We start from the raw sequence: 13246 nt of genomic DNA, 5'->3' as shown, positions 1-13246 counted from the left end.
GAATTGCGTCTCTGTTTTTTGCGGACAACGTGGTTCTGCTTTCTTCATCGGACTGTGAACTTCAGCACGCACTGGAGTGGTTTGCAGCCGGTGTGAAGCGGCTTGGATGAGAGTTCAAGGCTATGGTTCTCTGCCGGAAAACAGTGGATTGCTCCCTCCGGGTTGGGAAGGGGCCATTGCCCCAAGTGAAGGAGTTCAAGTATCTCGGGGTCTTGTTCACAAGTGAGGGTAGAAGGGAGCATGAGATCCACAAGCGGATTGGTGCAGCATCAGCAGTACTGTGGGCGTTGCACCGGACCTTCGTGGTGAAGAGGGAGCTGAGCTGGAAGGCGAAGCTCTCGATTTACCGGTCGATCTACGTCCCAACCCTCACCTATGGTCACGTGCTTTGGGTAGTGACCGAAAGAACGAAATCGCAGATACAAGCGGCTGAAATAAGCTTCCTCCGTCGGGTGGCTGGGCTCAGCCTTAGAGATAGGAGTTGAGGAGCTTGGACATCCGGAGGGAGCTTGGAGTAGAGCCGCTGCTCTTTTGCGTTGAAAGGAGCCAATTGAGGTGGTTCAGGCATCTGATCTGGATGCCTCCCGGGCGCCTCCCTTTGGAGGGTTTCTGGGCTCGTCCAACTGGGCAGAGACCCCGAGGTAGACCCAGAACCCGCAGGAGAGATTATATATCTCTCCTGGCCCGGGAACACCTTGGGATCCCCCAGGAGGAGCTGGAATGCATTGCTGGGGAGAGGGATGCCTGGAATACCCAGCTTAGCCTACTGCCACCGCGACCCAACTCCAGATAAGCGGGTGAAAATGGATGGATGGATGGATTTGTGCACAGTGATTGATTCTAAGTGTTAAGCAATTCCACTAATTGTGAAAGGGTTATAAAATGGCTGGATGATGACCATGTGTAATGATGTGCAATGAGTGCTTTAGGACTGTTGGAGGTCTTTACCAATGGCAGGCTTCAGATGGAGAGGGTGTTCAGGGACCACAAGGATTTTCCGGCCGAAGTTGATGGCTGGCTTATGAGCCGATTTAGATTCCCAAGAGCAATTCTCTTGGAATTGTGTGTTGAATTGGGCCCAGCATTAGAGTGACCAACCTCCAGAAACTGGCCAATACCAGTCCCTTTACAGACCACCAGGGTTTCTGGCAACCACAGGGAATTGGTGGACAGGTCGGGGATTTCACCACCCTAAATGAGCCTTGTTATTCCAACCGTGTGGGATGACAAAATTGAAATGACCAAGCATTACATATGGATTCCATACACTGCGGGTGAACAGGCCAATATCAAAGCGCAATTTCCAGCACGTTCCCAAATGTAATCGGTGCAGTCGACTGCACTCATATTGCAATAAGGGCACCATACGAGGTAGGGATGTGCCAAATCATCTGTTTTTGTCAATGGATACCATCCCAAACTGTTCTGGCAAACTTTATTTTGTGGCATTTTAATAGTTAAATGTCAACATTGTAAGTCAGATAATAGCCTAATTGCTAGTTAAATCCCTGTAGCATAATTTTTAAAAAAATGCATCGGTTAAAATAAGAATTCTTCATGCTTTCATCTCCATGGCTTCTGCCTGACAGACTTGATTGGCATGAAATCTGTAAATCTGGTAAGAACTTACAGACGGGGTTGTGCACTCCGTTGCGAGTGCAATATTTGCCTGATATAATATGATAACACTCAGTCTTTTTTACCATAGGCGACTGGTCTAATGATTTTACATTTATGCCAATACAGGTCTATACAATTTGATATATACATTTTTTTGCCAACGTATTTCATATGACGCGGGACACTCGTGGTTGTGAGATTAACATGGTAAATTGTGCGCTGAAAGCAGGGAATATTCAATATCCAATGGATAAATAGGCTAATGATAATGTATTGCTTTATTTATTTTTATGTACAGTGGTGTGAAAAAGTGTTTGCCCCCTTCCTGATTTCTTTTTTTTTTTTTGTATGTTTGTCACACTTAAATGTTTCAGATCATCAAACAAATTGAAATATTATTCAAAGACAACACAAGTGAACACAAAATGCAGTTTTTAAATGAAGGTTTTTATTATTAACCCATTTAATCCCACCGGTCACAATAGTGACCGAAAAAAACTTTTTCAGTCATAAGACTCACTGAATGATGTATCAATGCAGTTCCAACAAATATTGAAAGAATAAAGGGTCACAATGAAATGTGTGCAGTGTCACATGTTCACTGTAATTTGTCACATGACCAGAGCTGTTCACTTCCTGTTTACACCATGATAAGAGGATGGCAGCAAACCTCTCAAAGAAAAGGTTAGTAAAGTATGTTAACATCAAGATAGGGATAAGATTTTTGGTAGACATCGTGATTGAGGTGTCTAGTATTGATATGTGTATTTTAATTTTCTCAATTTTGTTCAGTGTGGTCACAGAATGAGTACAAATGTCAACGGCAACAATAGTGACTGGTGGGATAACACAGTGTCTCTTGGTATACACATAATTATACATATACATACCGTAGTTATTGTACTACCCAACTTTCTACTGTGTTCTTTCTCTTAGTTTAACTATGTCTGAAATCCTGGAATTGTTGGATCGAGAGGACTTCCCAGACAAGGCATGCAATATTGCAGTTATCCCTCAAAATGAGAAAGATGCAGTCCTCAGTGATTGCAATAGTGATGGGTCAGATGGGGACTATGGGGGGGATGCAGGCCATTTGCCAGCCAGGCTGTTGAATGCGCATGCTGAAGTTATGCACACAGATCATGAGTGGAATAACATTGCCAATGAAGATGACCTCCCCTTCACCACACCCCCTACCCCTCACCCTCCCCCCTCCCCCACCCACCACCATTGCTCCCCTACCCTCCTCCATAACAATGACGAACTACAAGCTTCTAGCCACCAGAGGGGCCAGCCAGAAGAGCCAAGAGCCTCTAGCCACAAGCGGGGCCAGCCAGAAGAGCCAAGAGCCTCTAGCTACCAGAGGGGCCAGCCAGAAGAGCCAAGAGCCTCTAGCTACCAGAGGGGCCAGCCAGAAGACCCAAGAGCCTCTAGCCACCTGCGGGGCCAGCCAGAAGAGCCAAGAGCCTCTAGCTACCAGAGGGGCCAGCCAGAAGAGCCAAGAGCCTCTAGCTACCAGAGGGGCCAGCCAGAAGAGCCAAGAGCCTCTAGCCGCCAGAGGGGCCAGCCAGAAGAGCCAAGAGCCTCTAGCTACCAGAGGGGCCAGCCTGAAGACCCAAGAGCCTCTAGCCGCCAGAAGGGCCAGCCAGAAGACCCAAGAGCCTCTAGCTACCAGAGGGGCCAGCCAGAAGAGCCAAGAGCCTCTAGCTACCAGAGGGGCCAGCCAGAAGACCCAAGAGCCTCTAGCTACCAGAGGGGCCAGCCAGAAGACCCAAGAGCCTCTAGTACCAGAGGGGCCAGCCAGAAGACCCAAGAGCCTCTAGCTACCAGAGGGGCCAGCCAGAAGACCCAAGAGCCTCTAGCCACCAGAAGGGCCAGCCAGAAGACCCAAGAGCCTCTAGCCGCCAGAAGGGCCAGCCAGAAGAGCCAAGGGAAAAGCTGAAGGTGGTCAAAAATAAAGATAGAGTGTTCAAACGTTCAAAGAGGCCAACCACTGCTGTTATTCCAAAACACATAGTATACAGCCCGAATGCTGCAGAATGTGTAAAACAAAGCTGCCCCAACCCAATGGATGTTTTCCTTCTAATGTACCCACCCACCCTAAGAGAAATGACCATTGAAATGTCCAATCTCTACTCAACCCAGACCAAGGGCAAGCAACTGAATCTGAGTATGGATGAGCTCCTTACCTTTTATGGGATCCTTATCACAAGTGGGTACAGCTCTGTTCCAAGAAGACACATGTACTGCTCAAGTGACAGTGATGTGCACAATGAAAGCATTTCAGGTGCAATGCGGAGAAATCGCTTTGACGAAATAATGGCCTCAATTCATGTGGTTGACAACACAAAGATCACTGATGACCCATCAGTCAGACCACAGAGTATTTTCCCAAAAGTCTTGGGGATCATCAAGATGTTTTCTGGCAAAATTGAGACGAGCCATAATGTTCTTTTTGCTCAGCAGTGGTTTTCGTCTTGGAACTCTGCCATGCAAGCCAGTCTCTTTCTTATGTCATGAACACTGACCTTAACTGAGGCAAGTGAGGCCTGCAGTTCTTTGGATGTTGTTGTGGGGTCTTTTGTGACCTCTTGGATGAGTCGTCACTGCGCTCTTGGGGTAATTTTGGTCGGCCACTCCTGGGAAGGTTCACCACTGTTCCATGTTTTTGCCATTTGTGGATAATGGCTCTCACTGTGGTTCGCTGGAGTCCCAAAGCTTTAGAAATGGCTTTATAACCTTTTCCAGACTGATAGATCTCAATTACTTTCTTTCTCATTTGTTCCTGAATTTCTTTAGATCTTGGCATGATGTCCAGCTTTTGAGGATCATTTGGTCAACTTCACTTTGTCAGGCAGGTCCTATTTAAGTGATTTCTTGATTGAGAACAGGTATGGCAGTAATCAGGCCTGGGTGTGACTAGAGAAATTGAACTCAGGTTTGATAAACCACAGTTAAGTTGTTTTAACAGGGGGGGCAATCACTTTTTCACACAGGGTCATGTAGGTTTGGATTTTTTTTCTCCCTTAGTAATAAAAACCTTCATTTAAAAACTGCATTTTGTGTTTACTTGTGTTGTCTTTGACTAATATTTAAATTTGTTTGATGATCTGAAACATTTAAGTGTGACAAACATGCAAAGAAATAAGAAATCAGGAAGGGGGCAAACACTTTTTCACACCACTGTAGATACCGCATAGTGGAAAGCTACTTTTAGTTTGCTGGTAGTTTGAATTTGTGTGTCAAAAAATAAACGGATGAAAAAAAGGGTATATTGATGACATCCTGATCCACATTGCCACCTTGGAGGAACACATCAAATACATCCGAACCATCCTCAGACATCTCCTGAACAACCAGCTGTATGTCAAGGCTGAGAAGTGCCAGTTCCATCCATCTCCTTCTTTGGTTACCAGTTCAGCCCAGAGGGAGTGAGGATGGAGGAGCAGAAGGTCGAAGCAGTCACGTCATTGCCAGAGCATGTCATTAGTGAGCCTAATTTCCCTCAGGTAGCATTAAAATTGTGAGTAAAATGTCAATATGCATAAAAACTTTCAGCAAGTTTTGATAAACCTTCGCCCTCGGCACCCAAGAGCGTTTGCATTTCTGTTGACTTTCATCGCCTGCGACACTGAATGGGTTAATGGCTGAGACTCACATATCTGGGCTATTGTATGAAATGAAGGTACAGTGGATGTTTTGGTGTGTGCATTAGTTGTATGAAAACTGCTATCTGGTATCTTTTTAACATGGGCTCTCTTTAATGTGTGTCCACTGCAGGCAGCTCCTTCTCACTGCGCTTGGTCAACGGCACTGACCGCTGCTCTGGAAGGGTGGAGGTGTACTACGCAGGACAGTGGGGGACAGTGTGTGATGACGGCTGGGGTCTGAACGATGCCCATGTGGTCTGCAGACAGCTAGACTGTGGGGTGGCAGTCGAATCCCATACATCAGCCCACTTTGGGGAAGGTAGTGGCCCAATCATGCTGGATGATCTTGGATGTTCTGGTTCTGAAGAGGCTCTGTACCAGTGTAGCCACCGTGGGTGGGGAAACCACAACTGCGGACACCATGAAGACGCCGGGGTCACCTGCTCTGGTAGGAATCCCTGCACAATTTTTTTGTGACATCTGAATTTTTAATATTTGTTGATTTCCATGACTGCATTCACATTTAACTGAATATATCTTTCTATCATTTACCATTTTCTGTATTCCTCTGTATTCAAGGTATCTCACCACTTGCCAGCATAAACTTCAATGGTTTTGCAATTTAGAAAATATACCTGAAGTCACTCTAAAGCATTGAACTCCACCCTTCTACAGCATCTTACACATCCGACAGTGAATCAATCCGCGGTGGCACAGCAAGCTAAGCTGCAGCGGACTTGCGGTTACATACAATTTCTCAATATGCGGTTATATACAATTTGTATGTAATTTGTATGATACATACAATTTGTATGTAACCGGACTTGCGGTTACTCCCGGTCCTGCCAAAAGTCAAGTTTGGCCGGCACACGTGGAGCGGAATAATTGGCTCGCTGCTCCAGAGGGAGGGACATGGAAGGGTTAGCTGCACAATAAGCACCTCGGATGCCTTGAAATCACGGTCATGAGCATGAGATGAGAAGGCTTTAAGAATTGGCTTCCAAATTGGGAGAAAAAGGGAAAAATCTGAAATAAAATTATTGAAATATGTTAGAGTGCATCTACATCTATATTATGCAGTGATGTCATCCCTCCGAAGACTACATGTGCATATTACTCAATTCTTTTAGTTACATTTAATTCTTTGTTTTGAACAATTTTCAAAGTGCATGCAGCCTGAGACTGCTATGCTCAAGGGAACTAAAATGAAAGAATATTTTTTGGTAAAAAAAATCTGTCGTTCCATTATTTAAGTCCAAATGACTTTTGCTAGTGGGACACTAATAAGCTATATGTGCTTCCTTTACAGACAGCCCAGCCATCACCCAACCCACAGCATCTTCCATGTCCAACAGTGAGTCAATGCAGTCTTCATGACAGGGTGGGAGGGGATTGTGAATATGCTCTAAATGTAACTATGAACTTGAAGCAGTTCCCAGGTCAAATTAATTTTTTTACATATTGTTCCCGAGTCTCGACTCCATTTGCGTGCAATCAAACTGAATATATTCTCACCAAAAGTTGAACATGCATATGCCATTCACAGTAGAAAGTGAAGTTAATTAGTTCTGAAGTTGTCTGAGATATATGAGTTGCAATGAAAATGCATGAATATTTAACACAATAGTTCAATTTCATGACTGTTCATCCCAGAATGAAACTGGGAAGGGTTTGCTTATCTGAGAGTTTTTGTCTGAAGCCTCTTTTTCTGCTTTGTTGAAAATATGTAAAGGTGTTAATGGCTGAGGCTCACATATCTGGGATATGTTCTGAAATTAAGGTACAGTGGTGTGTGCAGTAGTTATATGAAAACTGCTATATGGTCTCTTTTTATCATGGGCTCTCTTTAATGTGTGTCCACTGCAGGCAGCTCCTTCTCACTGCGCTTGGTCGACGGCACTGACCGCTGCTCTGGAAGGGTGGAGGTGTACTACGCAGGACAGTGGGGGACAGTGTGTGATGACGAGTGGGGTCTGAACGATGCCCATGTGGTCTGCAGACAGCTAGACTGTGGGGTGGCTCTAGATGCCTATGTATCAGCCCACTTTGGGGAAGGTAGCGGTCCAATCACACTGGATGACCTGAGATGTTCTGGTTCTGAAGTGTCTCTGTACCAGTGTAGCCACAGTGGATGGGGAAACCACAACTGCGGACACCATGAAGACGCCGGGGTCACCTGCTCTGGTAGGTAGAGTTCATGTTTTTCTTCCAGATATTTTTTATTCAAAAGTCTCTCACCACCTGCCAGCATTTTTTATATACACCTGAAGTAACTGGCTTGTGCAGTGTTACAGCCGTAACCAAAGATAGAAACACAGCTACTTTCAGGTTTTTTGGTGTTATGCTGATTTATCTGGCTGACTTCGGTGGTAACTTACTGTAAGTAGTGTATCTATTAATGTGGAAGTCAGTATATACAAATCTATGTGGAGAGGTGTAGCACTGAGAGGTGGGCTTACCTCCACCTGGGGAAACACCGTCCTAGCTCCCCACAGTGCCTCCAGCTTCAGCCAACCCTCGCTGTCTTCTTGTTGGTGTGCAATTTATTTATTTTTGTTAAAAGGTTGAGTTTGGTTCAATTTTATTGTGTTCACTAGAAACACCAAACAAAATCAGGGAGGTGGGAGCGAACACCCGTTTCTCCATGACGGCGTCTTCCGTGCTCACAACAGTCTCCACCTGCCACCTCTCTGACCCAACTACCCTTTTACCCGTTTTCCGTGGAGACAAGCTCCACACTGCCCCCATGCATGAGGTGTGTTAGTGGATGTGTAGTGGTTTGTAAAGTGCATCTTCATCCATTGGTGCAGTGGGTTGCACTGCCGCCTCACAGCAAGGGGGTCCTGGGTTTGAATTCCCTGTCGGCCGGGGCCTCTCTGTCATGCCTATCAGTTTGCATGTTCTCCCCGTGTTTGTGTGGGTTTCCTCTGGGTACTCCGGTTTCCTCTCACAGTCCAAAGGCATGCAGTTTAGGCTGATTGGAGAGTCTAAATTGCCTGTGAGTATGAGTGTGTGAGTAAATGGTGTGTGTGCCCTGCGATGGACTGGCAACCTGTCCAGGGTGTATTCCTGCCTTTCGCCCAATGTATGCTGGGATAGGCTCCAGCCCCCCCTGCGACCCTGTTCAGGATAAGCAGGTTCAGATAATGGATGGATGAATGGATCTCCATGCATAATATGCAGTGATGTCACCCTCCAGAGACCTTTTCTTTGCACCATTCTTAGCAAACTCTAGAGACTAATGTCCATGAAAGTTCCAGGAGATCAGCAGCAGTTTCTGAGATACTGAAACCACCCTGTCTGCCAACAACAATCATCGCACTGTCAAAGTAACTTAGATCACATTTTTTGATGTGAACATTAAGTAAAGCTCCTGACCTGTATCTACATGATTGCATGCATTGCACTGCTGTCCAAAATGACTTCCACCAGTGGTCAACTAATACGCTCTATCTGCTTCCTTCACAGACAGTCCAGCCATCACCCAACCCACAGCATCTTCCATGTCAAGCAGTGAGTCAATGCATTCTTCATTACAGGGGTGGGAGGGATTGTGCATTTTACTTAGAGTAAAGATGAAATTGTCATAGTGACATTGTTTGACCTGGAAAGAATCATGAAGCTCTTCCCAGGTCAAATTGATGCTTGAATGTATGATACTTGAATGTACAAATCTTGATTCCATTCATGTGCAATCAAACAGAATATTTTCTCACCTCAAGTTGAGCATACATATGCCAGACATTCCACCTCTCTCGGTAGTTCCGGGAGTCCCTGTTGGACAGCCTATCCAAAATCACACCCTGTCCTACTCAGAAGTTTGTGAAAATATAGCGCATCTTGAAACCCCGATGAGACCTCGTCATCAGGCCGAGGGCAAGAAAGGCAGCCTGCGCTCTTTATGAATTCAACATAATATGAAGCTCAAAAATAAGCTGTTTTATTATGTTGTTAAACCTTTATTTTTCTTTTGTTGCTAGATACAGATCGCTTGAGTAGCCTAGGTGACCTCTCGACTCTAGCTACTCAAGGCAACAGATGTGACTGGTCTAACAGCATCAATTTCATGTGCTGTGGCGTGTGTAATGTAGGCTACAAACTCAGCACAATTTAAAAGTCATATTTCAAAAAATGATTGCCATGTAAGCAGTACAACAGACAACTGTGAGCATAGATACATACTAAAGCTAGGCTATATACTGTTCCGTTTTGTCTAGCTTGCTTGGTTTGTTCTTGCCATCAGGCATGAAAAAATGTTTATCATATGGATCTTGCAAATAGTGAGTTCTGCGATGAGTCGCCAGAATGTTTGTCTCATTATACATTTCACTTCAAATAGCCTTTTAATTGCTAAAAGGGTCTTCAGAGAAAAGGAACACTGAACTTGAAACATAACTTAAAATGTGTCCACCTGTCCGAGGTTATCTGGTGAGGAAGTTGTCAAATGCACCAGCAATATCCTGGATGGATTTATTATCATACAGGGTTGCATGGTCAAAATACAAAATTTAATACCAAATACAGATTCTCTTGAAAACCTATGCTACAGTAAAATTAACCTTAGTTTCACATAGGTTTGGCCTGCGCGTTTGCATGTTACACTGCATTTCCATGGCGGTAAGGATGGGGTCTCTGAAATAAGTGGGTGGCTGCTGAGGATTGTGTTGCTTAGGGTATGGAATTAAACAATTTGGGCCTATATACAAAAAATAAACAATCTTCTAGGGCAAGGTCAAATCTATTTGGACTGGCTAGAGAAAGAAAACCAAGGTATGAGAAACAATATACAGTACGCTTGGTGCTGCATCACGCAGCCTTCATGGGCTTATTTTGTCTGGTGAAGGAGCATTACGTGTTGCATTTGCTGAACCCTTACATGTTTTTCACAGGTTATGTGATGTGTATGAAGTTTAACCTCATCCACTCTGCTCCCATGTCATTGAAACGTCAACATCTCAAATGATTGTTGCGTTCATACAGGTATACCTTGATTTACAAAGGGGTTACTTTCCTGAAAAACTGTTTGTAAACCAAAATTTCGTAACCATTTTTTTTTCATATCAGGCAGCAGACATACCTTGAACTGCGCTCTATCCCCGTTACTTTAAACAAAGTTTTTTAAATAACTAAATAAACATGACCTGCTAAGAATTTAGTGCATGCAAAATAGATCTTTGTAACAATCTACAAGCAACAGAACAATTAAAGCAATTGATATTCGCAGTTCCCAACTGGCTGAACAAATGGAACAAACAGAGTGAAAGAACAAAGACGCTGAATTCATGGCAAAAAAAGCAGACTCAAATGGACAAAATTCTACTTGAAATAAGACTCCCGAACAGAAATTTCAAACAGAAATGACAAGACATTTTGAAGAATTGAAAGAAGAAATGGAAGAAATCAAAGCAGACCTGGGCTGAGTTTAAGGAAGGCTGGACGAAGCAGAGACCCGATTTGTGAAAACCAAGACATGAGGCTGACGAAAGTAATGACACACCTGTTGCAAACGCAAAGTGATCTACTGAAGAAATGTGAAGACTTAGAATGTGGAAGTCACAGAGAGAACATTAGACTTCATGGGATTAAAGAGGGGCGTGAGGGAGAAAACACCACGTTTTTTATTGAGAACTTGATCAAGCAAAAATTTAATGGAATAATGGAAGATTTAGAAATTGTCCGAGCACATTGTTCTATGGCCCTAAAGGATATTGATTTACCAATTAAATCGAACATGGACGAGCTGCTGAGCACTGATGGATGGAAAACAGATGGTGGTCGGGAGAAATGAGAGGCTGGGCTGGTGGGTGAGGTCACGGCTCTGTGGCAATCATTGCACTGGCCTATGTGTATATGTATGTATGTATGTATATATGTATATATGTGTATATGTATGTATTTATTTGTATGTATATACAGTAAATCCTCAAATTGTGTCCGGGATTCTATTTGAAGCTGGGCCTCAGATAATAGCCAGGGGCGTGGTCGATTCGGACAAATAAAGGCCGGCCCCCAAATACAAGTCGGGATAATATTGCCTACCAGTAGGGCTATCAGTCCATGAGCACTAGAAGACATTGTTTCGATTTAACTCAATGAAATAAAAGAGCTCTTCTTAATATTTTATATTGTTGGTTGGTTTAATACTGTTGCCAATGAAAAGTCGTTGTCCTACACCATGGGTCTCCAACACGTTGCTCTCAAGCTACCAGTCGCTTGCCGCCCCCTTCTGAGTAGCGTGCCAACGGCTGAAGCAGTACACATTTAAACACAATTGTTGCCGCAAGGCATTCCAGCCTCCGAATTCAATAAAAAGTAAATCAGGCAAACTCAATTTAGGCTACTTGGCTACGCAATAAGGTTTCCATGTATTTCCAGCACCGCGCACATTCAATGAATGAATGAAAGCGGCTGCCTTGGCTCTCAATAAACAGACGGGTGGAAATCTACATAAAGCTTAACAGTGAACCATCAAATACCCCCCAGATTTCAGTGCCCATCAGTCCCAACATTTAGCAATAGAATCAAACAGTCCAAGAGTCAATTAAATCCCAAACCAAAGCGAAAATATTTTGATAGCCTACCAGTATGCTGCTCCAAACGAAACGTATGTCTCACAATAAAACGCACTTTAGGAAAAAAAGATCCTTGAGAATAAAATTCTACAACAGAAGCCTAATAAGAAATAAAAGCCTGCCTCGAATACAAGCCTGCAACAAATAAAGACCTGTGCTTTGTGCAGCCTAAGTAAATAAAAGACCCTGGCCACAATTTGAGGATTTACGGTATGTATATATGTATATATGTATGTATATATGTATGTATATGTATGCATATATGTATATATACGTATGTGTATATATGTATATATACCTATGTATGTATATATATGTATGTATGTATATATACCTATGTATGTATATATATGTATGTATGTATGTATATATACCTATGTATGTATGTATATATGTATATATACCTATGTATGTATGTATATATATGTATGTATGTATATATACTTATGTATGTATATATATGTATGTATACCTATGTATGTATGTATGTATATTTGTATATATACCTGTGTATTTATATGTATATTTATACCTATGTATTTATATATATATATACAGTGCATCCGGAAAGTATTCACAGGGCTTCACTTGTCCCACATTTTGTTATTCCAAAATGGAATAAATTAATTTTTTTCCTCTAAATTCTACACACAACACCCCATACTGACAACATGAAAGAAGTTTTTTAATTTTTGCAAATTTATTGAAAATAAAAAACTAAGAAATCACATGTACATAAGTATTCACAGCCTTTGCTCAATACTTTGTTGATGCACCTTTGGCAGCAATTACAGCCTCAAGTCTTTTTGAATATGATGCCAGCTTGGCACATCCTCTTTGCAGCACCTCTCAAGCTGCATCAGGTTGGATGGGGAGCATCGGTGCATAGCCATTTTCAGATCTCTCCAGAGATGTTCAATCGGATTCAAGTCTGGGCTCTGGCTGGGCCACTCAAGGACATTCACAGAGTTGTCCTGAAGCCACTCCTTTGATATCTTGGCTGTGTGCTTAGGGTCGTTGTCCTGCTGAAAGATGAACCGTCACCCTAGTCTGAGGTCAAGAGCGCTCTGGAGCAGGTTTTCATTCAGGATGTCTCTGTACATTGCTGCATTCATCTTTCCCTCAATTCTGTCTGGCCACTCTACCATACAGGCCTCATTGGTGGATTGCTGCAGAGATCGTTGTCCTTCTGGAAGGTTCTACTCTCTCTGACAGAGTGACCATCGGGTTCTTGGTCACCTCCCTGACTAAGGCCCTTCTCCCCCAATTGCTCGGTTTAGACTGGCGCCCAGCTCTAAGAAGAGTCCTGGTGGTTCCGAACTTCTTCCATTTACGGATGATGGAGGCCATTGGGACCTTCAAAGCAGCAGAAATTTTTCTGTACCCTTCCCCAGATTTGTGCCT

General features: G+C 43.5%; 1 protein-coding gene across 1 annotated transcript in view; it reads left to right on the top strand.

Moving 5' to 3' along the window:
* The window catches only part of LOC133138578 (deleted in malignant brain tumors 1 protein-like), a gene marked incomplete at its 5' end in the record, with an annotated part of 212986 nt that overhangs the window by 118253 nt on the left and 81487 nt on the right, over window positions 1-13246 (top strand). Inside the window, 2 exons of the mRNA XM_061257458.1 lie at window positions 5405-5718; window positions 7137-7454. Of these exons, the coding sequence (XP_061113442.1) occupies window positions 5405-5718; window positions 7137-7454 (632 nt within the window). The remainder of the gene's footprint in view (window positions 1-5404; window positions 5719-7136; window positions 7455-13246) is intronic.

This window comes from Conger conger, chromosome 10, assembly GCF_963514075.1.
Source record: "Conger conger chromosome 10, fConCon1.1, whole genome shotgun sequence".
Classification (NCBI taxonomy): Eukaryota; Metazoa; Chordata; class Actinopteri; order Anguilliformes; family Congridae; genus Conger; species Conger conger.
The sequence above is the reverse complement of the archived record's forward strand: the minus strand, read 5'-3'. Positions and strand labels throughout refer to the sequence as shown.